This window comes from Mustela erminea, chromosome 1, assembly GCF_009829155.1.
Source record: "Mustela erminea isolate mMusErm1 chromosome 1, mMusErm1.Pri, whole genome shotgun sequence".
Taxonomy (NCBI): domain Eukaryota; kingdom Metazoa; phylum Chordata; class Mammalia; order Carnivora; family Mustelidae; genus Mustela; species Mustela erminea.
In genome coordinates this window covers 191,978,383-192,004,526 of record NC_045614.1, presented here as the reverse complement: position 1 = coordinate 192,004,526, position 26,144 = coordinate 191,978,383, and the positions used below count along the sequence as shown (strand labels likewise).

The window sequence follows — 26,144 nt, the reverse complement described above, 5'->3', positions numbered from 1 at the left end:
GCTGGGCATAAAGTGTTCAGGACAGATGGTGACACTGGGATGACAGAAGCTATTGGGCTAGGTCATGAGGGGTCTTGGACTTCATGCTAAGGTTTATGGCTTTGTCCTGAAGGTATTAACCTTGATTGTACTTCAGGCCTATTTCAGAATCTGAAGGAAACAGAGCAACTTCTCCTAAAAAAAAGGAATACTCAAACAGAAAAGCTCAAATTCATACAGATTTCAGAACCTTTCAAGTCTCCAGATTAAAATCCAATACTTTAAATGAAGAAGCATTGACTTAGGTGGGAGAGAGGTATGTCCAAAACTCTCAGCAAAGGAAGGAGTTTTATGGTGCTATAGAGAGTGGCATACACAGGATACCTTGGGCACAGACACAATTAAGAGATGGTTGCAGAGAGCCTGGTGAACAATTATGGAGACATACACTGAAACACGGGTCTTTGACACTGAGCAGAAGTAACCGTGACTTTAGAGGGGAGATTATGGATGTAGTATTGTTAGAAAGTATTAATTAATTAGATGTAGTGGAGAGCAAAGTGGCCCAGAAAAAAAAGTGTAGAAGTATTTGACTCAAAGGCCCCACAAGAAGTCAGTTCAATGTAGCCCGGCTGAAAACTTAGGTAGGTCAGAAGCCCAGAATTTTCCCTTTAGCATTTTTTTTAGATTTCTGCCCTTGCTGAATGTAAGGAATGGATTCCTTCCTTTTTTCCTTTCTTCCCTTACTTCCTCCCTTCCTTCTTTACCCATTTTAATTAGTCTTGGATGAGTCCAAGTGTCTTCAGGCTTTAAAAGTTCCTCAGGTCCTTCTAATGTGCAGTGAGAATTGCATAGCATTGCTTTAAACTCTTCTTGTGGAAGGTAAGTATTCTCCCCATTCAACATTCAGTACTCGGTTTGGTGGACTTAGGGCCAGGGACTGATAAAAGACAACTAAAAAACTGAGATCCTTGGCCACATCTTAAAATGGCAGGTGTTATACCATCTACTGGAAGAAGATGCCAGGTACGTAGGTGCCAAGGTCTTCCACTGCAGGTTTCATGTTCTTTCTATTATACCTCAGAAGGCCCGACAGTCTATAGATTAGCTCAAAATATGCCCTACCAACACACAAATGAGGTAATTCAATGAAGAAAGTATTTCTACTTTATTGCCCAGTTTTTTCAAATTGATGATTTTGATTTTGGCTTTAAGAGGTCATGTGATCTATTTGCTCTGATGGTAACGAGCTGACAGACCCTCCAGAGATGGCTCCTATCGCCCTCGCCCCGCAAGGACGACAAGACGCCCTGGTTCAGATGCATCTTCTCTCTCTTTATTTCCACAAGTCTACACACTTATATACGCTTACATGGCCAATCAGCGAACAGGGTACAGGAGGGAGCGAATCAGGCTGTGCACCTAAACGAACAACTTCGCTAGCAACCAATGCTGTTTACTTCCTCTTTGGGCGTTCCGCTTAGTCTCACGAGGCAATCCTAACCTGGCAACTAGCCAGGCGCCATCTTTTAATGGCGGAGGCCGCCCTGGCCAGGGGCCTGCCTCCGACATCTCCCCCTTTTTTCTTTTATGGCAGGGATCGTGCCTGTCTTAGGTTGTCAGTGGCGGGGAATATCCTTACCCGTCATCAGACGGCAGGTATCAATGATCTGCGTCCTGTCTTAGGTTGGTATATTTCCCCCACCAATCTTAATCGTCGTTGACTACCGATCCAGCATACTTAGCCACACTTGGGGGGATGTTCCAGCCTCGATGGCTAACAAGGCCTGCACCATGGCTTGCTGTTGCCTATGTTGCCGTTGCCTCCAAATTTGCAGTTTCCTTATTAGCAGAATCAAGCCCACTACGAGGATTATCATCAGACCAATTACGCTAGCCCATTGTTTCGTAAAGGTTAACACATCTTGCAATGTTTTGATTATCTCTGGGAGGGTTGCAAGCTCAACTCTGGTGTTAGTTTTCCTTGTTATGCCTAGTAGCAGGTGCTGAGTATAGTTTTGGAATTCTGCGGACTAATTCCCCTGCAAGTATTGGGAGAGCTGTCGGGAGACATTCTGTAAGTCACTCATATTAGTATAGGCTATGGGAGTTACACAAATTGCCGGGAAGGGTACTATACATCCCAGTCCCAATAGGGCCCCCCATATGTCCACTTGTTCTTGAACCAAATCCACTCTCTGGTTGACTATCAGGATTCCTGCTTGCAGATGTGCATTGATCTGAGTCTGTGTTTAAAGGGCAGCCGCCGTTCCTTCTGCAAGGTGTTCACAGCTTCCACAGTGGGTATAGTTGCAGCAAGCAAGACTGCTGCTGCCGTGGCAGCTGCTGTAGATATAGCCAATGCTGTCACAACGGCGGCTGTGATACCAAAATCTCTCTTCTTTCTGGATAGCACCACCGGTAACTTGTCCTCTGGAATGGAAACTGGGATAGGAACATGGTTAGGGATACGCATAATCACAGCCAGCTTGAAGGCCGTGACATTCCAGCACTGGGAAAGATAGCAATTCTTAGTGCAATTCAACGTATCATTCAGATCGCTAGCATTTGTTATGAGGGAAAGGAACGGTGGCCAGACGCATATGGGAGTGGGCTGATAAGTAATATTATTGGGACAAGACACATTAACTGTTGTCTCAAAGGTACTAGAGTCATTTTGTTTATAAGAACAGTTGAGGAATTTGCCACCATTTAACATGGACACTGCTGAGATATCAGTACATGCTCCTAGCAAGTTACAGACCTGCCATGCATCAAAGGGAGAGGAGGGAATATGAGAGAAGAGTTAGTCACTGGTAAAGGATATAGCCATGCTTTAACCACTGCTCACAGCTCTCTGGCTTGAGTCTGCCACAGGAGGTGTAACATCCCCAGAGTTATCATCAGCATCTTCAGCATCATGACTGGTGTTTGGAGGCAAGGCTGCACGCACCAGCCGCTCTGGGATCCAAATTGGAGCCTCCTTTTCCTGTGGAAAAACACATACAGACCCCCTACTCCATACTAACACTGGATCTGGTCCATTCCACTTTCCTGTGAGGATGTCCTTCCAAAGTACTAAAGGCTTAGGGGAAGCAGCATCATCACTTGCATGTCTGTCTGCAGCTGATTTACCTGTTTTGTCCAACGTTAAAAAATTCAAAATAAATAGAATGGTGTTGAGCTTATCTTTAGGGGACCTGAAGGTGTCCCCTATTCCCCCTTTTTGTTTATAAAGCGCATTTTTTATTGTAAGATGCACGCGCTCCACAACACCCTGTCCTTGTGGGTTATAGGGTATTCCATGTATCAAGTGAATGTCAAGTTGTTGTAGGAAGACTTTAAAGGGTTGTGAGGTGTAGGCTGGACCATTATCTGTCTTTAATTGGTGTGGCTTTCCCCATGCTACCAAAGCCTGTAGGCAATGGGCGATAACATCTCTGGATTTTTCCCCCGTATGCACTGAGGTGAAAATTATTCCAGAGCAGGTATCTACAGAGACATGAACATATCCTAACTTTCCAAATTCTGAAACATGTGTGACATCCATTTGCCATATATTATTAGGTAACAAACCCTTGGGATTAACCCCCAAGGACGGTGCAGGTAGTAAGATCACACAATTTCTGCAGGAGACTACTATGTCCCGTGCCTGTGCTTTTGTTATGTCAAATTTGAGGCGAAGAGTTAAAGCATTCACATGGAACAGCTTATGATAATGTCTCACCTGTTGCACCAGGGTCCTCAATGGCAAAGACAAATTCTCCTCTTTCACTTCCTCCAATGCCTCTGCTCCCTCTTGTAGAGCTGATTTACATTTGGGTTTAGGCCCCACCAGGCATCCCCGGACTAAGGTCCATATTGCCAGGGTCCCAGGTGGCAAAGGCGTTTTATTGTCCTGTTTCTTCAAATCCTCCCCTAAGTGATCCCACTGAGGTATGTTTAGCAAGCCTTCATCTAGGAACCATGGAGCCACCTTTTCCACTGTATTCAAAAAGGCCCAGGCAGTTTTTGCTTTTAGTGGAGTTCCATTGGCTTTCAGCAGGTCTTCTAAAGACCCTTCCAACCGCACTTTAGATACTTCAGATCCCATTATGAACACACAGACAACAGACGCGGACGTTAAAGACTCGCCGCTAAATTCCGGCTTTAAGGCCGCCCCGCTTCTTATTGCGGACTTGTACAAGTTAATCCCGGCTCTAAGGCCGCCCCGCTTCTTATTGCGGACTCGCTAAATCCCAGCTCTAAGGCCACCCCGCTTCTTATTGCGGACTTGTACAAATTAATCCCAGCTCTAAGGCCGCCCCGCTTCTTATTGCGGACTTGTACAAGTTAATCCCGGCTCTAAGGCCGCCCTGCTTCTTGTTGCGGTCTTGTACAAGTTTCCCACCACCTTTGTCATGGTTTTACCCCGCTTACCTGTGGACTTCTCCCTAGCACGGTTTTTCTATTTTTACTCCCCGCTTTACCGCGGAATTCCCACTTTTGAAGGTGGCTAATGTCCCCACTTACCTGCGGACCTTTACTCCCCGCTTTCCTGCGGATTACCTTGCAAGATTCCTTTATTTAGTTCCCGGGTGCCGGCGTCATTTATCGCCCTCGCCCCGCAAGGACGACAAGACGCCCTGGTTCAGATGCATCTTCTCTCTCTTTATTTCCGCAAGTCTACACACTTATATACGCTTACATGACCAATCAGCGAGCAGGGTACAGGAGGGAGCGAATCAGGCTGTGCACCTAAACGAACAACTTCGCTAGCAACCAATGCTGTTTACTTCCTCTTTGGGCGTTCCGCTTAGTCTCACGAGGCAATCCTAACCTGGCAACTAGCCAGGCGCCATCTTTTAATGGCGGAGGCCGCCCTGGCCAGGGGCCTGCCTCCGACAGGCTCCTTCCTCTGCTCCAAATGCTCCTTGCTGTTGCAACATTCCATTTTTGCATGACCTCTGTTTTTATGCGTGTTACCTGGATGCTTCAAATCCATCTTTGATCTGACAGGTACAGACTGTTGCCATCATCTAACTAAGGAATATCACCAACCCCTGTTAGGTGGGGCTAACCCAGGATCACGAGTTCCTTTTGGGCTATATTACCATTTTGGTCTGTGTAGTGTTGGTGTGTAGGGGTGGGGATGGGGGCTGGCCAATTATCTCAACATTTTCTATTGTTGGAATTTCCCTACTATTTCATGAAAGTAAGTGTTTGCAAAAGGCAAGATAGAATTAGAAATTTTATTAAATGTTTTAACTCTCAGAATGGGACGCCTCTTATAAAGTCCAAGCCTATTGCTTGACATTTATATCTTTGAACTTTACGCAGATATTCAAGAATTATTTTTGTTAAACAAGGTAAGTCTGCATAGTGGGCAACTTCATGACAAATAGTTATGGAAGTACTTACCTAAAATGAATTATTTTATGTTTGTAGTTTTGTGACCTGAGTTCACTGCTCTGGTTCAAACTGCTTTATTTAGGACCAAAGACAAACAGGTGCCCTGCAGAGAGGTGTTCAAGGTTGTAGGATTGATAAGTGTACAGCTCACAGTGGGGATTCTGAAGAAGCACCGGTTAGTAGCTGTGGGAGTGTCAGGACAGGATTAGTGACAGAGATAACAACTGAGGCCATTGTTAAACTATCAGGTGTCAATCAGCAAAGAGAGAAGGACACTCTAGAGGAGCATAGACCAGAACAACACATCACACAAGATCAAAGTTCTTCCTGATGGTGTGAGCATTGTGTGTAAGAAGAAGGAAAGGCAGCGTGCCACAAGAGGTAAGTTAGGGAGATGTAAAGAAAGCAAAAGACCTTTGTAAGCCATCTGTAGCAGATGCTGTCAGAACTTCACCCATATCCCTTGTACCATAATGAATTCACTGTGTCCTAGTGCTGACTTCAAGCTGTGTATAGGGTTTTACTAGATAACAGAAGGTCATTCTGGCCACTCCTAGCGGGCCAAAAGTGCTGAGGGAAGTGAGACCTCCCTCCCAAGAGCATACTGACTGGAGCTGATATGTATATATCCCAGCAAATGTACCCCCATAGCGGGATAACTAAGACATGGGTTTTGCAGCATGTCTCAGTATTTCAGCAGGATTCAGCTTCAGGCACCCTGCCTTCCTGTCTCGGTATCGGTTCCTCATTCCCTTACTGGCCTTCCTTATCTTCCCAAATAAACTACAAGCACATAAACCTTTACGTCAAGGCCTACTTCTAGGAAAATTTAAGCTAACACAACATGATAAGGAGTGCTAGGAAGGGGTTCAGATGTTTTAGATAAAAGTAATTTTGTGACTGATCACCTTGACCGGAAGGGAAAAAATGAAGGGGAGGTGGGAGAGAGTAGAGGCAACACCAGAACGGAGAGACTTGCTAGAGTCTAAAGAACAATGATAAAGACTGAACTAAGGCACCAGGGGTTCGGAGGGTGGAGATAGGTTTGGAGGTACTGCAGAGATTTTATGGGAGTAGATGGGGAGGCAGTAGGATTGAGGTTGGAGGTGGTGGGCTGAGAGGGAATGGTTAAAGGAACAACAGAAGACCAGGAGAAGGGGTTATCCATTCCAGGAGGGAAGAATTAATCAACTGTGCCAAGAGCTTCAGAGGTGACACCACAGTCAGTGCCTCTATTGGATTGGGAAACTTTGAATCATAATAACCTTCTGCAAAATCACCTTTCATCCAGAATGATGGGGCTAAAACTCTGATTGTAGCAAAATTAGAAATAGATGATATGAACAAGTGATTATAAGCCAGTCTTTGGGAGAACTTGGCTATGAGAGAAAGGAGGAGCAAGAAAGTTATGGTTCATGGAAGGAGGCTTAAAGTCACAGAGGACATTTTTAAAGGCAAGGACGGGTTGAGCTGATGTATAGACTACAGTGATAGAACAAGTACAGGCAAAAAGGCTGAAAATACACCATTCGTAGTATAATGTCTTTGTTCTGGAAGAGATAGAGGGGGTGAAGGCATGAACACAGCAAGGAGTTTAATCTCACCCTGTCAAGTTAAAGAGAAATTTTTCATATGCCAGATACATGAGAGAATGGAGGAAGTCAGGAAGCTAGTGTAAGAGAAATGGCATCTTCAAAATCGTTCTTCTGGTATTTCGATAGGCATCCCTGAGAACTCTCATTTATGATGGTAGTCAGTGTCTTTGTAGATGCAATCCTAGGTCTTCAGCTGTGTGCTGCAGAAACAGAAGGGGGTTATAACAAAAGATTGGGAGTAGAAAAAGAAGGAAGCCAATTTAGAAAATGGGTCTGTAAAGTTTATGATGCTAATGATTTTTAAACATTTTTGGAAGCAATGGAAAGAAGAATGCAAAGAAAATGAGTTTATTTTCTAAAGTGCTTTTTTTGTTGTTGTTTTGAAATTACCATTTGCTAATTTCATCTAAATTGTGTCACCTAAATTTCCCGTATTTTGAAAATATGAAGACCACATTATATATGTAGATGACTACTTATCACTCCAGCATCAAACAAGTCAATGAATGTTCTGAGTTTTAATGAAGCAGGTCATTACTTTACACCAACTTACTATCTTCTCTACATTCTACCTAAGATGTGCATACTGATCACCCTAATATCCACCCCTCCTGCAAAAACAGACCCAGAGCTCTCAATATTAATCCTAAATATAGCTCTGCCTGACCTCTGTCTGCTATGGATAGGCTTAGTAGATTTTAGTTTTTCAGATCTTCTTTTTGGTATCTAATTTCCTAAAGTCCAAGAGACAGCTGTCTGGGGCCTGAGAGCTAAGGTGATGAACATGCAGATATCAAGGAAATGGTCTTCTTACAGCAACAGCTCCGTTTAGATCTGAGCATTTCCTCATTCTTGTCTGACAGAAGAGCTTCGTGAGTTACAATATGTGCTGAATTCAGACATGTTCTTTCTTACCGATGGGGGTGGTTAGGGTTAACTTCCTTAGCCTGCTTAAATTTAAGTAAGAAAAAATCTAATTGAAGTAATTTCCAGGTTCTAGTAGTCTGACATTTTGCCTCTGTATCCTGCAGAAAAACAGGACATACAGATATTTGTAAATTACAATAATGGAAACCAGTAAATTTTTTTTTTTTTTTTAAAGCATTCAGAGAGGGCTTGCTTTTATTTCTGGGCAATGATGCTTTCTATTTTAGCCATTGTTTCTTCATCAGTCTAAGAAAAGTAAGCGTTTTGTCTTCTCTTGCAGTTGGGGTTTCTCATATGAGTATGCTCCTTTTCTGCATCGTAGAACAGGAAGCACAGTTGACTGGTTGACTTCCTTCATTCAGCATCTGCTTGGCTAAAGTTTGGACTTCATAAAACGGGTTGAATCTTTGTGATCCTAGTGATATTGAAGATGAAGCAATTAACCACTTACTTCAAACTATGTTAATGGTGAATCCCAGCAATTTTAACACTGGACACTTTCCCACCCTGAATGATGGAGGAAGACAAATCTACACAGTAGAATATTGGTGATGAGCCAGGGTCAAATTGGGTCATTTAGGACACGAAGTGGACACTCAATTTCTAGCACAGAGTATTTGTAATAACACTGGGTGCCTTATATCAGTGTTGTCGAGTGGCTAAACTAGCAATTTGCAATGATTTCCAACTTGGAGTACTATAATGTTGTTTGATTTTCTGACCTGCTCTGTCACTTCTACATTCCATGTGGCATTTTTGCGTTTTACTAAGTGACTTTATACTTACAAGTGAGTTTAGCTAAGCAACTACATACCACTGTACTTGCAGATTTTCTTTTTCTTTAAGTTACCTAAAAACCCTCTAATTTGCCTTAAAGGCAGTTTTGGAAATCATTGCATTAGAAATAGAGAACTGTGAGGAGACCTAGGGACCATCTGGTCCTCGTTCTTATTTTAGAGATAAGGAAACAGGCCAAAAGAGGTGAAATGAACTGCCTAAAATCAAACATCTAGTTACTTGTTGTACTGATTTTGAAATGGTTGTCAATGTTCTTGCCCCTTGTGTCCACATCCATTGCAATGTGACTTTGGAGCTTCTTCCATTAAAAGGAGGCATCTCCTTCCCCACACCTTGAACCTAGGCTTGCATTTTGACTTCTTTTGGCTGACAGAATGCAGAAGAAATAAGGTGCCGGTTCTGCTACAATAGATAACTAACACATAATTTATTTTATTTTACTCTTTGTTTAACTCCCTGAGTAGTCCAGAAAATCAGCAGTACTCAAAAAAAATTTTTTTTCTCCACTCTCGCTTCCAGCTACTTGGCAAATTTTCAAATATTTGCTTTCTTTGCTTGTATATTGTATAATTTCTCTTACATCTTCTACCTCATGAAGCTTTTTAAGTGTATTCTTTTCTGGTTTGAGTTTTTAGGAACATCTTTAGCTGAGGTGAAATTTTTGACTATGCTTTGGGCATTACTTTATGGCACAAAATTTTAATCCACTTAACAGCTTTCAGCACATGTATTTTGTTGGCAGGCAGGTGATGCTGTCAGCTATGTCCATACCAGCTGGCAAATTGCAGCAAGCAAGTAGCTCTTGAAATGAATGAGAAAATATCTTTAACCAACGGGGAGGTCAACTAGCTGTGTCTGATAAATTTCAGTTCTTTGTTACCTGAAGCTATTCACATTAGCATAAGACATTATCATATGCGTGGCCTGAATAGAATCATATTATCTGAAATCTTCTGTTTTGGGTGGCTTACTCATTCTTATCTGGGGGGCAGTATGATGTAATAAAATGAGCACTGAACTTTATGATTAGGACTCCCGCGTTCATATTCTAGATCATCTGCACATTAGCTGTGTCACTTTGGGAAAGTCACTTCTCTTAAATCCAGTTCTTTTAATTATAGTTTCCAATTTACTTAGGTTTTTTGTTTGTTTGTATGAGAATAAGGTGAGGCATGCAAACCATTTTGTAAGCTGCAAACTGCAACCTCTCATCTCTAGTCCTCTGAGCTCTACACATTTTTCTTCTGCATATTGGACATTCTCTGCTGGGTGTCCCACATCTAAGATCCATCTCCACACGCACTGCTCAAGCTTTTATTTTCTCCTGACTTCTGAAATTCTATTACTTGGTACTCACATCTTGCCATTATCCAGGTTTCAAATCTCCAAATAAGTTTTTGGTGACTCTCTCTCATTTATTCCTTGTAAGGAATGTATTCATTTATTTATCCAGCAAATGTTATTTATCTTTACTGCTTACATATATTATGTTATTATGTTATATATCTTTACTGTTTATATATATCTTTACTGCTCCTACATACTTTCCTTCTTCCAGTCTCATCCCAGTGTTTCAAACCAGAGTTTGCTCCATCTTATCTGTTTCAAACTCTACTCGTCTTGATTTGGCATCCATCTTGGATCTCTCAGCCTAGACCTTGACCAGATTTGATTCCTTCTCTCTTAGTCTTTTTTTTAGCTCCAGTCACTCCTGTCTCTTGTCTCTGGTAAGAACACCTTGTTCCTAGTCTGTGTCCTTTGGGACCTGTCTCCTACCCCCAATAGCTAGCAGAGACTCTAAGCCAATTTGTTCCCACTCCCATCTCCCTGATAGAAGAAGAGACTCCGACACTCTACGTGACACTGAAGGTGTTACCTAATTTTAATCAACATGTTCTCATTTATAAAATCAGAGGGATTCTGACTACCTCACTAGGCCACCATGAAATGAGGTAACACATATGACTGACAGAGCGGAGGCGTCACAACCTAAGAGTTCTTCCCAAGGACCTGGTTGTGATTGCACAATGCCAGACACAATGCTCCTTATCTGACGAATCAAAATAAAAGCAGCTTAGAATCGAATTAGGGAGATGAGAATGAAATGTTTAATGCCATTTGTGTGTATAGATAAAATATGAAATGCAGCGTAGGTGGTTAAGTACAAAGTGGAAAGGTAAGAAGTGTGAAATAGGGTTACTCAAGGAAGACAAGCAGGCAGTGACTTGAAAAGAAACTAATAGATGTGAACTGGTGAAAAGACAGCAGGAGGAGGTGGTAGGGGTGGAGAATGACATAGGAAAATATTGGAGAACAAAACAGTGTGACATCGTGCTGCTAGCCTGATAAAATGAGAGGATGGGTTTTATGTTAAAGATCATGTTCAGAGCTGTAGAGTCTTACCAGTCACAGCCGCCTTAAATACCTGTCCCAGTAACTGAAATATGTGTGAGCCAGTGTTTCCAGGAATATCCAAATTTTATTTCTAATAAAAGCTGTGCATTTTGTTGTGTCCTTAGGAACTAAATGAATTTGTAAATTCTTTGACTTATATTAAACAAGTGGTCTCTAAGCCCACTTTCAAATGCATTATTTTAAGTGTGAAATAATTTTGTGGAGAGAAAATTTGACTGCATTTAAGCAACTATCCTTCCAAGGGAGGTTTCCTGTGTTTTATTTATGAACATTAATTGCCTTCCCTTTCTGTGTGAATTGGGCTAGAAAATCGCAAATGTAAAAGTCTTTGGGTTTGTCTAATCCAAGCCCTGCATATTTTACAAATGAGGAGCAGAGAGAGAGAGAGGTTAAATGCCTTTCACAAGGTCATAGTTAGACAGTAGCCAAGATGAAATTTAAACTTCTGTCTAGATTTTCAAACTAATGCTTTAAAAAATTACTGAAGGACCTCGGAGAGCCAAGGCAATATCAAAGACAAAGAGCACTGCTGGAGTATATTCACCACCAAATAACAAGACTTGCTCTAAAGCTATCGTAATTAAGAAAGTATAAATATTGGCACAAAGACCAATGGAATGTGATAAAGATTCCAGAAGCGTATCCCCATTGAAATAGTGCCTTGATAAGAGATGGTATGGATGCCACTGTATATCAATAGGGAATCGATGATCTTCCCAATAGACAGTGCTAGATCTATTGGCTATAGCAATGGAAAGCAAACCAAACAAAAAAAACAAAACAAAACAAAAAAACCCTCCTTGACTCCTACCTTACACCCAGCACAGAAATTAACTTGAGATAGATCACAAACAATAGATATGAAAACTAAATCAATCAAACTTCCAGAATAAAACATGATGAATATTCTCTTAACCAAGATACCAAAGTCACTAATCAAAAAATGATTATAATGAATAAACTAAATTTAATTGCTTAATTAATTAATAACCTAAGAACTTCTATTTATTAACTGATAGCATTAAAAGGATAAAAAGTCAAGCCACAGGCTGGTAAAAGATTTTTTTTAATATTACATCTCTATATATTTGTCAAAGTTCTCATTAACAGAGGATAAAGAAAGCTTACAAATAAATAAGAAAAAATCAGGTAACTTAAGAATGGCTTAAAATTTGGACAGATATGTCAGCATCAAAATGGCTAACAAACATGAAAAATAGCTCATCCTTATTAAAAACGCAATTGAAACCCATACACCGGCCCAGCTGAATAAGAAAACTAACAATGCCAAGTTTTGATGATGATATAAAAGGACTGAAATTCTTCACTGCTGATAGGAGTATAAATGGGTACAATCACTTTAGAAAATTATTTGCTAGTATCTACCAAAACTAATCATATACCTAACCTATGACCCAATTTTCCACTCTTAGTTGTATATCAAAGAGGAATGCATGCAGATAACCACCAAAAGACCACTGTATGCATGTTCAGAGGAGCTTCATTCGTAACAGTGGAAATGAAAAACAAAAAACAAAAAACCACCCATTGCCCATCAATAGTACATGGGTCAATAAATTATGGCATATTTACATAATGGAAGACCACACCATAATGAAGAAGAACAAATTACAGCATGGATGAATGTCCCAGACATAATGTTGAATAATAAGTCAGATCTACATTAAAACTTAAAAAAAAAAATGTGGAACTAATATATGATGATAGAAGTTAGAATAGTAGTTACCTTGGAAAGGGGTGAAGAGGGTATTCCCTTGGTGGGGGAAGTGGATATGAGGTAGCCTTCTGAACACTGGGGGCTTGATCTGATCCTGGTAGCTGTTGCATGAGTGTGCGTATGCAAAAATGTATTGAGCTCTATTATAGACTTAGAGCTTACCATGTGAATGCTATATCTTAGTTTTTCAAGATCGGCAATGATGTTATTCCCTGAACCAAATAATTCACCATTACGAAATCTTGGAGAACATTTGCCTTATTTCTTTCGGGCTAGTAAATGCTTGAAATATTTGCTGTTGTCATCCCACCGCCATAGCTCCCAATCCTTGACTCGTCATGGTACGCATAGGTCATAATGATATTTTAAAGTTTTTTTTTTTTTTTTTGTAGATTTTATTTACTTATTTGACAGACAGAGATCACAAGTAGTCAGAGAGGCAGGCAGAGAGAGAGGAAGGGAAGCAGGCTCCGCACTGAGCAGAGAGCCCGATGTGGGGTTCGATCCCAGGACCCTGGGATCATGACCTGAGCCAAAGGCAGAGGCTTTAACCCACTGAGCCACTCAGGCGCCCCCATAATGATATTTTTATGGCAGACTAACACTGTCCATAGCCAGAGGATACAGGCCCAGAATCACTAGACCCGCTAGGGCCTGTCTGGTGGCCTGGAAGTATATCAGTATTTTGGTTTGGCCAAGTCTATGAAAATCTAGGCTGTTTTAGCATTATCAAACCACCCATTGGCATAAAGGCAAATACAGTCAGATTGTTCTCAGTAACAATACACAAAGGCTACATAAGCAAAAGGAGAAGTTCAACAGGCAGGCACTGACAGCCCTTTCATGACATGTATTTTTCTTGATCCTAAATTTGAACTATGCCTAAAGCAAAGAGATATGACGTTAAACAGGCATGTGCACTTCCTAGTGTCACCACATCTTATAAAGGAAAAGTATTTCAATTTGAGTTGGACAAAAGCAGTCTTCCAGAGTCATCAGTGCCACGTACCTAGTATGGAGTGCTCTCTGAGGCTAGTGATCAGAGCTGCTCTGGAAATCTGTTGCACAAAAGATAAGAGTTGTATTTGCTTTTCCCTATCTATATCTTTTCTATTAAATTAAAACTCTAAAAACTACTAATTTTAAAAAATGACAATTTTATTGTAGTCATAAAGCATTTTTTAAATTGGTTACATTTTTTTTCATTGAGTTTACTTTTGTCTGTTATTTTTAAACTCTAATTTATTCCAGTTTGCTTACAAAGTTTGTTTTTTTCATTTTATTTTATTTTGTTTTATTTCTTTTCAGTGTTCCAGAATTCATTGTTTATGCACCACACCGAGTGCTCCATGCAATACGTGCCCTCCATAATACCCACCACCAGGCTCACCCAGCCCCCCACCCTTCTCCCCTCCAAAACCCTCAGTTTGTTTCTCTCCCTCTCCAATCACAAAGTTTTAAAGTCGTCTTTCATTCATTGCCATTTTCTACAGAAATTTGAAAAAAAAGATGAAGAATCTTAAGATTATCCAACTCTAGGACATATGCTCTTTTGAACTTTCTAAAAGCTTATTCCTTGTCAAATTCTACTTTGGTAGCGAGAAACATTAAAAACCTGTGCCAAATAAAGGTTGAAGTCTCAGCACTCAAAATCAACACACTTCTGTAAACCTTTATCTAATATACATGGCTTTCCCTAGCTTTCCTTGACAATCAGTCCCTGAAAAGGCAAAATACCTTATTGTCTATAACAAAAATGTGTATACTGTTAGAGTTCTCACTCTCCTCTTCTCTTCTCTCTCTCTTACTCTCTCCCCCTTTCTTTCATTGATACTGGATGCTTACAATTGGGAAAATAATGTTATCTCAGTTGACTAGCTAAGAGATATGACAAACAAATGAATAATTTCTGTGAGTGATTTCCAAAATGTAGGTATTTGCATGTTCTACTATTCTGATTATGCCTCCTTAAAATGTGTCACTTTAAGTTTGTGCTTTGTTTATGAAATTTTAGAAATAGGTGAGATAATAAATGATTATTTATTAAGCTAAGACACTTCTTTGCAATGCAAGGACTGTATGATTTATAATTATTTCCATTCATTTAAGGAAGTGCCTCCTGGAGATACGTTGGGGTCTCAGAATTGTCTGTAGGATAATTTCATGCAGCAGTCCACAAGATTTGAATATAAACATTGGATTTACCTCTCTCGCTTGACGGATTTTTCCTCCTCCCCGCCCCCTAGTCTAGTGTAACCATTTTCCCTGCTCTGAAGCATCTATCCCAAGTGTCATGAGCCAGAGAGACTTTAGAATCCTCCAGATCAGAGCTTCCCAGCTGGCGTGCAGTGACATGCTGAGACGCCAGGCAGGGCTATGGATGTGCTGAGATATCATCTCCTTGGAACCTGAAGTGACTGGAGGAGCCTTGAAGAAACTTCCATGTGCTTTTGTGTGTGTGCTGTTCTATGAAATATGGTTAGAAAACCTTATTCTACCTCTTTTGTTTTGTAGATGAAGAATTGAAAACCCTTTGAGTTTTGAAGGCTTTGTGAGAGGGTTCCTTCGTTCTAAGGCTAGGTGCAGAATCCAAATCTTGTGGCTTTTGCTCTGATGCACTTTGGCCACGACACACTTCCTTTCTTTCTTTTTGGGTGAGACAGTAAAATTTAGTGGCTGCTCTTGGTAAGCACTTTTATTGGAAGGAGCAACCAAACTAATTCATAACAGTTTGCTGAATTCTTCCTGAAATTCACTTTATATACATTGGTATCAACTCATGTAAGAAGACGTTAGGACAGATTCTATTATCACTTTTTTATAGAAGTGGAAATTGGCATTCAGAGAAGTTAAGTGACTTGTCAACGATTTCATAGTAAGTTACTGAATTCAACTGCAGATCTGTCTGGCTCCGGAGCTTATGCTCTTTGCACACTATCATGATAACTACCTGTTGGAATAAAAAGTAATTGTCATCTCTATAACATAACAGAAATTCTGCCTGCAGAGGAGATAGATAAAAAGATAGTTAATTTTCAGTATATGAGAAGGAGAGGAGAGTAGAAAATAGGTGCATTCCCTGTGCCTACCAGGACTTAATCTCCTCTCTTACTTGGCGGTGACTTTGGGGGAGTGCATGTCCTGGTACAATTCCTTGAAGATCTTTTACAAAAAGAATCTTAGGATATTTTATTGTTTTTATTGCTTCTTCCAGGCACATGAATTGGGAAATTTTCAAGTTGAAGGAAAGTATAGAGAGACAAATTTTTACAGTATTATCTTTAGAATCTGCCTATGGTAACAAGTTAGTGGCAAAGAAGAGAGAAAGAAGAAAAGAAGAGAAAGAGAAGTTCTAGACTAAAGAGACTTAAGAGACATGAAACCCAAAGTGACATGTGATCTTTTTTTATTTGGACCCTGATTCATATGGTGCAAATATAAGAAAAGATTCTTTGTTCTTCTTCTTAAGATTATTGGAGCATTTAATTATGGAAAATGTTTTGGCTATCTTGGCACATAGTAGATCACTTAGTGGCTTAAAACAATTTATTTTCTCACAATTTTGGAGTGAGGTCAGGTCTTTCGGAGATGTCTCTCTGCCCCATCGCTATAACTAGGGTGCCTCATCTGGGACTTGAGGACTTACTTCCAGGATTGGCCTCACCCATAGGAGTAGCTAGCACCTGGGTGCTGGTCGTCAACTTGGAGAGCAGCTGTTCTTGGTTCGAGAAGAACCAAGAACTTGGTTCGAGCTGTTGCTAGAACCCCTTATGTTCCTTGATAGAGGTCTCTTCTCTGCTGCTTGGGCTTCCTCACAATAGGACAGCTGGCAGTCCTCCTAAAGGCTAAGTTTAGATCTGGCGCAGTGATATCTCTTCCATATTCCATTGATCAGTGTAGTCACAGCTTCAGACCACATTCAAGGAATTGCAGAAATAGACTCCATCTCTCTATGGGGGGAATGACATGGGGAGGTATTTGAAGTTATCAAGGAATAATTTTAAAGTGTAGCAATGGCACTCTGATTGTCTAAGAAAATGTCAAAAAAAATTTAGAGATACAAAGTGAATTGTGTAGGAATGAAATGACATGCTGTCTGAGGTTTCAAATACTTGCACAGGAAGGAAAAATGGTAAGAATAAATGAGATTGATTTTGCAACTGTTGTAATATCTTGATAATTTTTAAATATAGGTGATAGGAATATGGAGGGATTAGTGAACTCCACTTTTGAGTTCATATGAAAAGCTCATCATCAATTTTGTTAAATACCCAGACTTGAAATAGTGTTATAGTTCCTAAAAGAGATTCAAAGTTCTATTCTCATCTGGTTTTGATTTTGATTAAATTTTAATATCTCATCTTCTCAGAACACACTGTAAATAATACTCCTCCAAAGTACTAACTTGGGAAAGCATGCAGAATGGAGACTCTTATAGGGCTGCCGTGGAAGCTATTGGGAAGAATAATAGAGGGCAGTCAAACACAGAAGACTGCTTGACAATGGTGCTGATAGTTGACTTTTTTCATCTGAAAGTCACCATGTGAGAACTTCGTGATTTGAGGTCCTGCATCCGTCTTCAGAACACGAAGGGAAGGCAGCGAAACTGTAGAAAGTTACCATGGCTGACCTCACTGACCCTTGGCATCAATTGTCAATGCACAGACCAGTCCTTTTATGAGAAGAGTAACTCTTCTTGAGGAAGCATTCTCAGATATGTAGTCTGTTACTTGGAATTCAAAGCATTTTTAACTCACAGCACTCTAAGAGCTGAAGGTGCCAATGTAGTTCTCCAGGCTTTCCTGATTAAAGAACAAGGGACAACTGGAGATGCCTTTTCTGAGGGTATTAGAAATAAATGTAATTTAAAGAAAAATAAGCCCAGGACTGGCTGAAGAAGCAGCGTATTTGCAAGGTGAAAATTGAACTTCCCAGCAATTCCACGTCTGGATATGTGCTCAAAAGAATTGAAAGCAGGGATACAAATAGAGATTTGTGTAGCCTTGTTTATCGAGGCATTATTTACAAAAGCCGAAAGGTAGAAGCAACCCAAGTGTCCATCAACAGATGAATGGATAAACAAAAGGTGGTATATACATACAATGAATATTAAAAGTCTTAAAAAGGAAGGAAATTCTGTCATATCCTACAACATGGGTGAGCCTCAAAGACATTATGCTAAGAGAAATAAACTAGTCACTAAAGGACAAATATTGTATGATTTTACTTCAATGAAGTGCCTAGTAGAAAAGCGAAATTCATAGAGAAAGAATGAAGAATGACAAATCCCCAGGGGCTGGTGGGGAGGGAGGAGTGGGAAGTTAGTGTTTAATATGTCCAGAGTTTCACTTGTTCCAAGACGAAAGAGTTCTGGTGATGGATGGTGGTAATGGTTAATGACAATGTGAATGTATTTAATGCCACCAAACTGTACATTGTGAAATAGTTACAATGGTAAATTGTTATGTCTAGTTTACCACTATAAAAAGTACTTATTGGGGCACCTAGGTCGCTCAGTGGGTTAAAGCCTCTGCCTTCGGCTCAGGTCATGATCCCAGGGTCCTGGGATCGAGTCCCGCGTCGGGCTCTCTGCTCAGCAGGGAGCCTGCTTCCTCCTCTCTCTCTGCCTGCCTCTCTGTCTACCTGTGATCTCTGTCAGGTAAATGAATAAAAATCTTAAAAAAAAAAAGTACTTATTTCACTATCTTGCCTTATTAAAAAAAAAACTTTTTCTTTTTTTTTTAAATTAATGGAAGGAAATAGAGGGATCTAGAGACACACATGGGACACAGCCTCAACCTACCACCTTTGGAGGGAAGGTGATATTTTATATTAAAAGATGGTCTTTTCTTTTTTGTTTTTCCGAGATTTGCTTTATCTTTTCAATTTAGTTAGCTAGGTCTATGATGGTTTTCACTGCAGTTTTCCTTCACACTTTAGCACTATCATTGCCACCTGTGAAATCTGTTTACACAGAACATGGTATGTCTCATCCTCTCATTTGAGTAGCAGACTTCCTCGTTAATTTAGAAAATTGTTTGTTCAATAAAGACCTATCTCATTTGATCCTGGTCTCTGAATCCCCTGGATTATGGCAGGGATTTTACTCTATAATCATCTCCCATGAGAACTGCCCCTACAGCTGTGAAGCCAAGAGAGAGCTACAAGGGGTGATCATATTCTCGTAGGCACAGCAACAAGGGACCGGAGGCTACCAAAATGAATCTCTTCTGCTTTTCACTGGTGAGTTTCTTTACATGCATCATTGATATCCTCATTTTTATTTTACTATATCAATGAAAAGGAATGGAGTTCAGGTATACTCTAAACTTCCTATGTGGTAATTAATTAATACATTTATGGTCTCATAAAAAAGTCCACATCAAAAAGAAGAAAAGGGTGTTTTTATTAAAGCACTTAAGCCAACTCTATTCAGATGCAAGTAACTTAACTATATATACATATATACGTATACATATATATATTTATCAAAACAATGACTAGTTATTTAACATTTTGATGCTGAATGCCTTTTTTTAATGCTGAATTTCTAAGAATGATATGTAAACAGTTTTTTTGAGGAACTATTTTCTTCTATTTATTGTAAATATGAGAAAAATTTTTGCAAAATATGCTGCATTTGGGTTACTTGCTTTGCTTTGAGACATCCTAGGAATCAAAATTTCTTCTTTACTGTGTGAGTAATGAATTCCGTCTAATGTTGGCTTTGTCAAACTTACCATGGAGGCAGCTTCCTGAGTTACACAGTACTGTAAATGCGAGGTACAATAGATTATTCCAGTCCTGCAGATGTGCTCATTCAAGGGTAAAAGCACTTCTCAAATTCTTTTTTACATTATTTCTTTTTTTTTTTTTTTTTTTTTTAAGTTTAGCCTGAAGTGGATCAGTGGAAGTTAGCAGGTAGTCATAGATCTGGAACTACTTTATAACTCTAACCTGCAATTATGACCATCTGCCAATGCTAAAAATGGATTTCAAAAATAATTTTATTCATTTCTCTCTGTGTTTACAGCAGGACATTATGCCTATTCGTTGGTTTTTCAAGATGTGGATGGGAGATCCCTGTCATTTGTGGGAATAAAATGGTTTACTTTGATGTTTGTTTTCCTTCCAAATTGCAAATAAGATTAACATAAGTGCCGGAGATGGTGCTGACATAGGTTGTAATACCTAAACAGGAGGCGTTTTAAGCCAAGATAAGGGATTTAATCTTGGAGCATCTTGAAAAATAAAATGCAGTTGTGAGTTGTGGCAAGCTGAATCATCGAGTTCTGATTGCCTCTATAGTCCCAATTTACAAAATAATTGCCGGTGCTCAACTTCGCTTTGTGCCATATAAATCTGACTGGAGAAATCCCATTTCAGGTGATTTAAGTGGTATTGTGCATTCTTTTCTAGTCCATCTAAAAGAGCTATATGGGGTTTATATGAATATACTTCCCATGGAAATAGGCAGTGTTGTAGCAGAGACGACTGCATTCCAGAATCACTCTGAATGGCTCTATAATCAGTATGCTAATGTTTCTATAACATAGCGTGGCTCAGCAGAGTGTGGCAGACTTTCCTAATCCCGCGATGGAAGCCATCTAACCATCTAATGAGCATCATTGTCTTTCTCTGTAATATAGGGAAAGGGGCACGTACTCAAAAAGGATTGCTTCAAAGCCATGCCGCGTGGACTCAATCTGACTGCAACACTTTTCCGTGTTGTAAAGTTGTCCTTAAACATTTCCTTGTTTGGAAACATATTTGATTAGACGGAACCATCCTGAACACGGAAATATTTTGTTCAAGCATTCCAAAGTTTGTCAAAATTAATTGCTTTCATAATAAAATGTCCACAAGTGACTTGGAAAAACCTCAGAACTATTTTAGGTGCTTTTTACTTCTTCCTGTGGGCTAAATAAATAAAATTGTTCAGTGTATGGGCTCTCCACCAGGGTGCTGTGACACCCTACTGTGTTGTTATGAGCTGCGAAAACGGGGAGGGGTTACAGCTTTCGCCAGGAATTTGTGCATAATTCAAAACATATTTTATCTGCGCCTGTAGGAATGTGAACATATGGGACAGGCATTTAAAATAAAGAGAATAAAAATCACTGATTTAGTGGAAAGAACAATTTCAAAATCACAAAATAGAGGTGTATATTTATATATTGATCTTTAATTCTGTGGGAAGGAGGTGGTTTAAATATTAAGGTCCACATAAAGATTACCACTAAAGAAAGCCAGAGAAAGAGTTAAACATTCTCTTATTTAAGTGGAGGGGGAAATTGTAAATCTTTTACTAAATGGGGTTTTTAAGAGAAATATAAAGCAAACTTAATGAACTACCCATTCTGAACCAAGGATCCTATAAATAATCCATTAAAGGTGATTGCTATTATTTTGGATCTATAAACTCGAAATGGGGTCTATCTTTCAAAAGGGAGGCAGGGATATCCTTTTATGTATGCCACTCTGACTCCAGAATTTTTCTTACGGTTTTAACATTGTGATAAGGCTTTTAGAAGACTTGCTCATTAGAAGCAGGATGATTTTCTTGTTGAGCTCATCACATAGTTATTGAGTTTAACATGACTTTGTAACCCAGTAAGGTTACAAATCAATTATCCCTGCACCATTTCTTCAGTGATTTGTAATAATGCTGCTTCTATTTTATTTGGACTTTATTCTATCCCTTTGGTTTCTCTCTACCCCTTTCCTTATAACCGTTCTTTTATATACCTATTAAGGTAATTCTAATGCTAAGGGAGATATCTTATTCAACAGAATACCCTCTCCTTGTCCTTCTTCAAAATTTGGACTTCTTAAGTCTTTGTGCTTCTAGGTAAATCTCAAATAATATGAAAACTTTTGATACGATCTTGGTTAAAACAGATTTAATTTCACATCATCTTTAGGGGAAATTGACTTAATCATGGAGTTGAGCCCTCCCACCCACAAACATGTGTAGCTTTCCATTGATTCAAGTCTTCTCCTATGGACTATTAATATATTTTATGATTTGCTCTATAAAATTCATGCACATCTTTTACTAAATTTCCTGCTAGGGGTCTAAGAATTTTGGTGGCCATTGTGATTATTTGTTCCTAATTTGTTTCTGCTGATTTATAGATGCATTATCGACTTCCTGATACTGATATTGCAAGCAAACAATTTGGCTGAATTTAAAAAATTCTGATAGTCTATGTTTTCCCATACAGATAATCTGTAAGTTTTTCTCTTCTTTAGTAATTATATCATTCTCAAGTTTTCTCTCTCTTCTGTTACATTACAGTAAGAATTCTGTAACAGCAGACACCCCAAACTTGTTTCTCACATTCATGTAGTTACTCCTAATTGAGTCTTTCTGAGGCTTTTGATTAATAATCCTAGTGAGATTAAGGAAATCCTGTCTTTTCCTAATTCGCTAAGATTTTATCACAGATGAAGAAGAAATTTTTCAAATTTATTGAAATAATAAATTTTCTGTTAAATATTTTAAAAAGGCATCTAAACGTTGAAACACCCTTGTATTTCCATATTAAATACTGATTGACCATGGTGTATTTTTATGGACGCTACTAAATTGAATTAAATTTAAATGTGTGCATTTCCTTTAGAATTTCTTAAAACTATTTTATAAGTAAAATTGGTCTATTAGGTTTTCTTTTTTTTTTTTTTCAAGATTTTATTTATTTATTTGACAGATCACAAGTAGGCAGAGAGGCAGGCAGAGAGAGAGAGAAAGGGAAGCAGGTTCCCTGCTGAGCAGAGAGCCTGATGTGGGGCTCGATCCCAGGACCCTGGAATCATGACTGGAGCTGAAGGCAGAGGATTTAACCCACTGAGCCACCCAGGCACCCTATAGTTTTTCTTTAATTGACGGAAAATTCTGTCATTTTTATTTTTCTAGAATTCCTGTTAATCTTTTTTTGTCACATCCCTCCACACTTCTACCTGAATGTTCCACATGTTTTCTATTTATCCTTCTATGCTGCACCATGGGTACACTCTTCAGTATTTCTTAATCTTTTTCAGATTTCTAGACTCAGGTCTAGAGTTAATTCTCATTTTTTAATTTTTTCATATAAATTTATTTGATTATATTATTCATTCTCAAGATGTTGTAATTGTTTATTTTTGTTGCTCTAGTGATACTTGTTTCATTGCTGCCTGTTTGGTTTCATCATAGACTATTTATAGTTGGATATTACTTTTTTATTTTACTGTATGAAGATCACATTCTTTCTTAAATTGTTTCTCCATCTATTTTGATTTTAATTTTATCTGGAACGAAATGCCTTGATTTTCAGATTGTCAGTTCAGTTGGCTCTCTTTCTCAGCATTTAATCCCCTCACGTGTTTTGGTTAATGTTGAATGCTAAAACTCTTTCTGTTCTCTCTCTCTGTGTCTCTGTCACTGCCTCTCCCTCACCCACCTTTCCCTTCAACCTACACCCTCCTCCCCCTCTTTCTCTTTCCTCTCCGCCCTCTTCACCTTTCTCCATTTGGTTGTGAGGCAGAGACCTCAAGTGTCTCTGAGTCTCCAGGTTAGAGAGAAGACATATTGCTGGTCCAGGGATATATTTTTTTTTTAACATTTTTTTTTTAAGATTTTGTTTATTTATTTGTCAGAGAGAGAGAGTGAGTGAGCACAAGCAGGGGGAGCATAGGCAGGGGGAGAAGTAGACTCCCCACTGAGCAGAGAGCCCGATGGGAGACACAATCCCAGGATCCCAGGATCATGATCTGAGCCGAAGGCAGATGCTTAACTGACTGAGCCACCCAGGCATCCCTGGTCCGGGAATTTATCCCAAAGTGATAGCTGGTGTATGACTGAGCCAGTGACTGCACCAGCTGGCTGCTTGCTTGTTTCGGGTCCCATTTTGCTGGCTGTGTTGATAAAATTTCGCTCTTCTGAGGGCCCCAGCAGCTATTGGAAGGAGCTTTATTCCCAGCCTCTTTTCTAACTATGAGTTTTGCTGTAGTCCCTGGAGTTCAGCATGGAGTTGCTTTATGTGGTTGATGTCTACTGCACATTACCCCACAGAGCCCAAAATCTGGTCACTACTACCTGTTTGTGGATGGGCACCCAACAGGTTCAAAGCTTTACATTCACCCACCACACTGTGTTTCAGTTCGATTTTCAGTCTCCCTACGCGTTTAGGTATCTTAGGGCATATGCGACTTAGTTCTTACTTAAGTCTTTCCCAGTAATTTGCCATGTGATTTGAGGAAAGGTTGTTTAAAATATAAAACTGTAGAGCATTTTAGTTTAAAGTTCTAAAGGTAGATGATGCAAATGCCATTCAATCTTAGCTTATATATTTAAAAAATTCATTTTTAAGGATGAGAACATTTTCAGTACCACACTATCTCACTATCTCTTTTATTATCCTTTCAAGCAAGAAAACTTTCTCGTAATCAACAGACATTTATATTAATGACACCATTATCAGCATCCCTAGTTACTAAAGAAATTTCCATATACTGTCTACCTCTCTCCCTTAAGACTTTTCCAAATGACATCACAACTAGAACAATTTTGTCTCAAAAGGAGAAAATACAAATCAGTTCAGTTAGTAAGTTGGCTTCCCAAATACAAAGAAAATTTACAGTATGGTTCATAATGGTTTTAAGTGCAAACCATTCAGTTTAAAATTCATTATTCTGTAAAAGAACAAAAACAAGTAAATAATATTATTTATTAATATAAATACTGTGAACATTAATGTCAAAGCTTTTATCATGCTTATGAAATACTTTTGCTATTTCAAAGCATGTCCTATGTTTTCATTTTACCCTGATGATTCCTCTGTAACGTGGATGAAACTGCTACTTCACTGTTAAGGAAGCAGTACAACAGATTGTGTTTCTCCTACAAGGACATAGGACTAATTAGAGGGATATGTGTCTCTAAAATCTGTGACCTGAGAGCCAACACGGTTTAATGTTATCCAAATCGTCCTTCATTTAGTAGTACCTTGAACTTGATGTCTTCATTACGCTTCTTGAGAAACTGCCTCATTTTGTGCATTGCTCCTCAACACTTGAGTCTTGTTTGAATTGCTGGCTCTGTAGTGAGTGGTGAGAATGCCTTCCTTTACGGCCTTGTTCACTGTTGTAAAATGGTGTACCATTAACTCTTAGTCTTTATGCCCAGGATGATTTAGATAGGATACTTTACGAAAGTGGGTAGATAGGTTCGGAGGCTGTTCAAGGAGGGACGCCTGGGTGGCTTAGCCGGGTGGGCAGCTGACTCTTGACTTCAGCTTGGGTTGTGATCTCAGGGTCTTGAGATGGAGCCTGACGTCCAGCCTCATGCCCCGTGGGGAGTCTCCTTGGGATTCTCTCCCTCTCCCTCTCTCCTTCCTTCTGCCTGTGTGCTCACTTGCTCTCTAAAATAAATAAATATTAAAAAAAAAAAAAGACTTTTCAAGGAAAATATTTTATTATTTTGTGCCTTATAAATCTCTTTTATTGCAGGAAGGCTCCACGGACAGCTTATATGAGCCAGTCCCAGAGCAGCAGACTAACCAAGAAAGCACCTCTGTTGGGACTGGTTTTGTTATCTCACCTTTTGGAGAGAGTGGAAAAGCACACGACAATTTCTTCATGGTGAGTGAAGCCCCAAGTCTCATGGATTGCTTCTCTATTATATATTTCAAATCACTTGCTTCATGACACCTGTTAATAAAGCAAAAACCTCTGTTCTCAGAAAGTTCTGCATTTACTTTCGGTTTCTGAGTTTCTCTTCATTGTTGTCTCTTTGATGATTTTAGCTTCTTAATATAAACTATCATTTACAGAGTATTTATTACATAAGTTAACTCAGTTAATCATCAAAACAACCTTAGGACAAGGAAATAATTATATCTTTTTTGAGATTAGGAAATTGCAGGAGAGAAAGCAAAATAACTTTTTTATTTTTTATTTTAGTTGTTATTTATTTATATTATTATTTATTTTTATTTATAACTAAAGGCTATAAACTGTGAAGTAGTAAAGCTGGCAGTTAAAGATATATGGGTTTGCCTCAGCAGTTCATCAGTAATGTATTGGTAAACCAGGTCTTTGGGATGGATGGAGGGAACCCCAGATCTGTATGTAGCATTTGCCGATTGTCTTGGTGTAAATGCTCCTACCATGGTCATGTTCAAGCTACCAGTGGTTTAATAACAGCCTTACAACACCTGAATATTTATTTGTTCCTTATCTCCAGTGCCAACTGCTGCACACCACTGGTGGCTTTATAGTCTGTGCTAATCATTTTATTAAGCTTCTCCTTAAATTTA

General features: G+C 39.3%; 1 protein-coding gene across 1 annotated transcript in view; it reads left to right on the top strand.

The window, feature by feature from the left end:
* Positions 1-26,144, top strand: part of LOC116595842 (putative uncharacterized protein ENSP00000383407) — a 184,071-nt gene that overhangs the window by 114,533 nt on the left and 43,394 nt on the right. Inside the window, exon 3 of the mRNA XM_032352631.1 lies at positions 25,336-25,467. Coding sequence (XP_032208522.1) covers positions 25,336-25,467 — 132 coding nt within the window. The remainder of the gene's footprint in view (positions 1-25,335; positions 25,468-26,144) is intronic.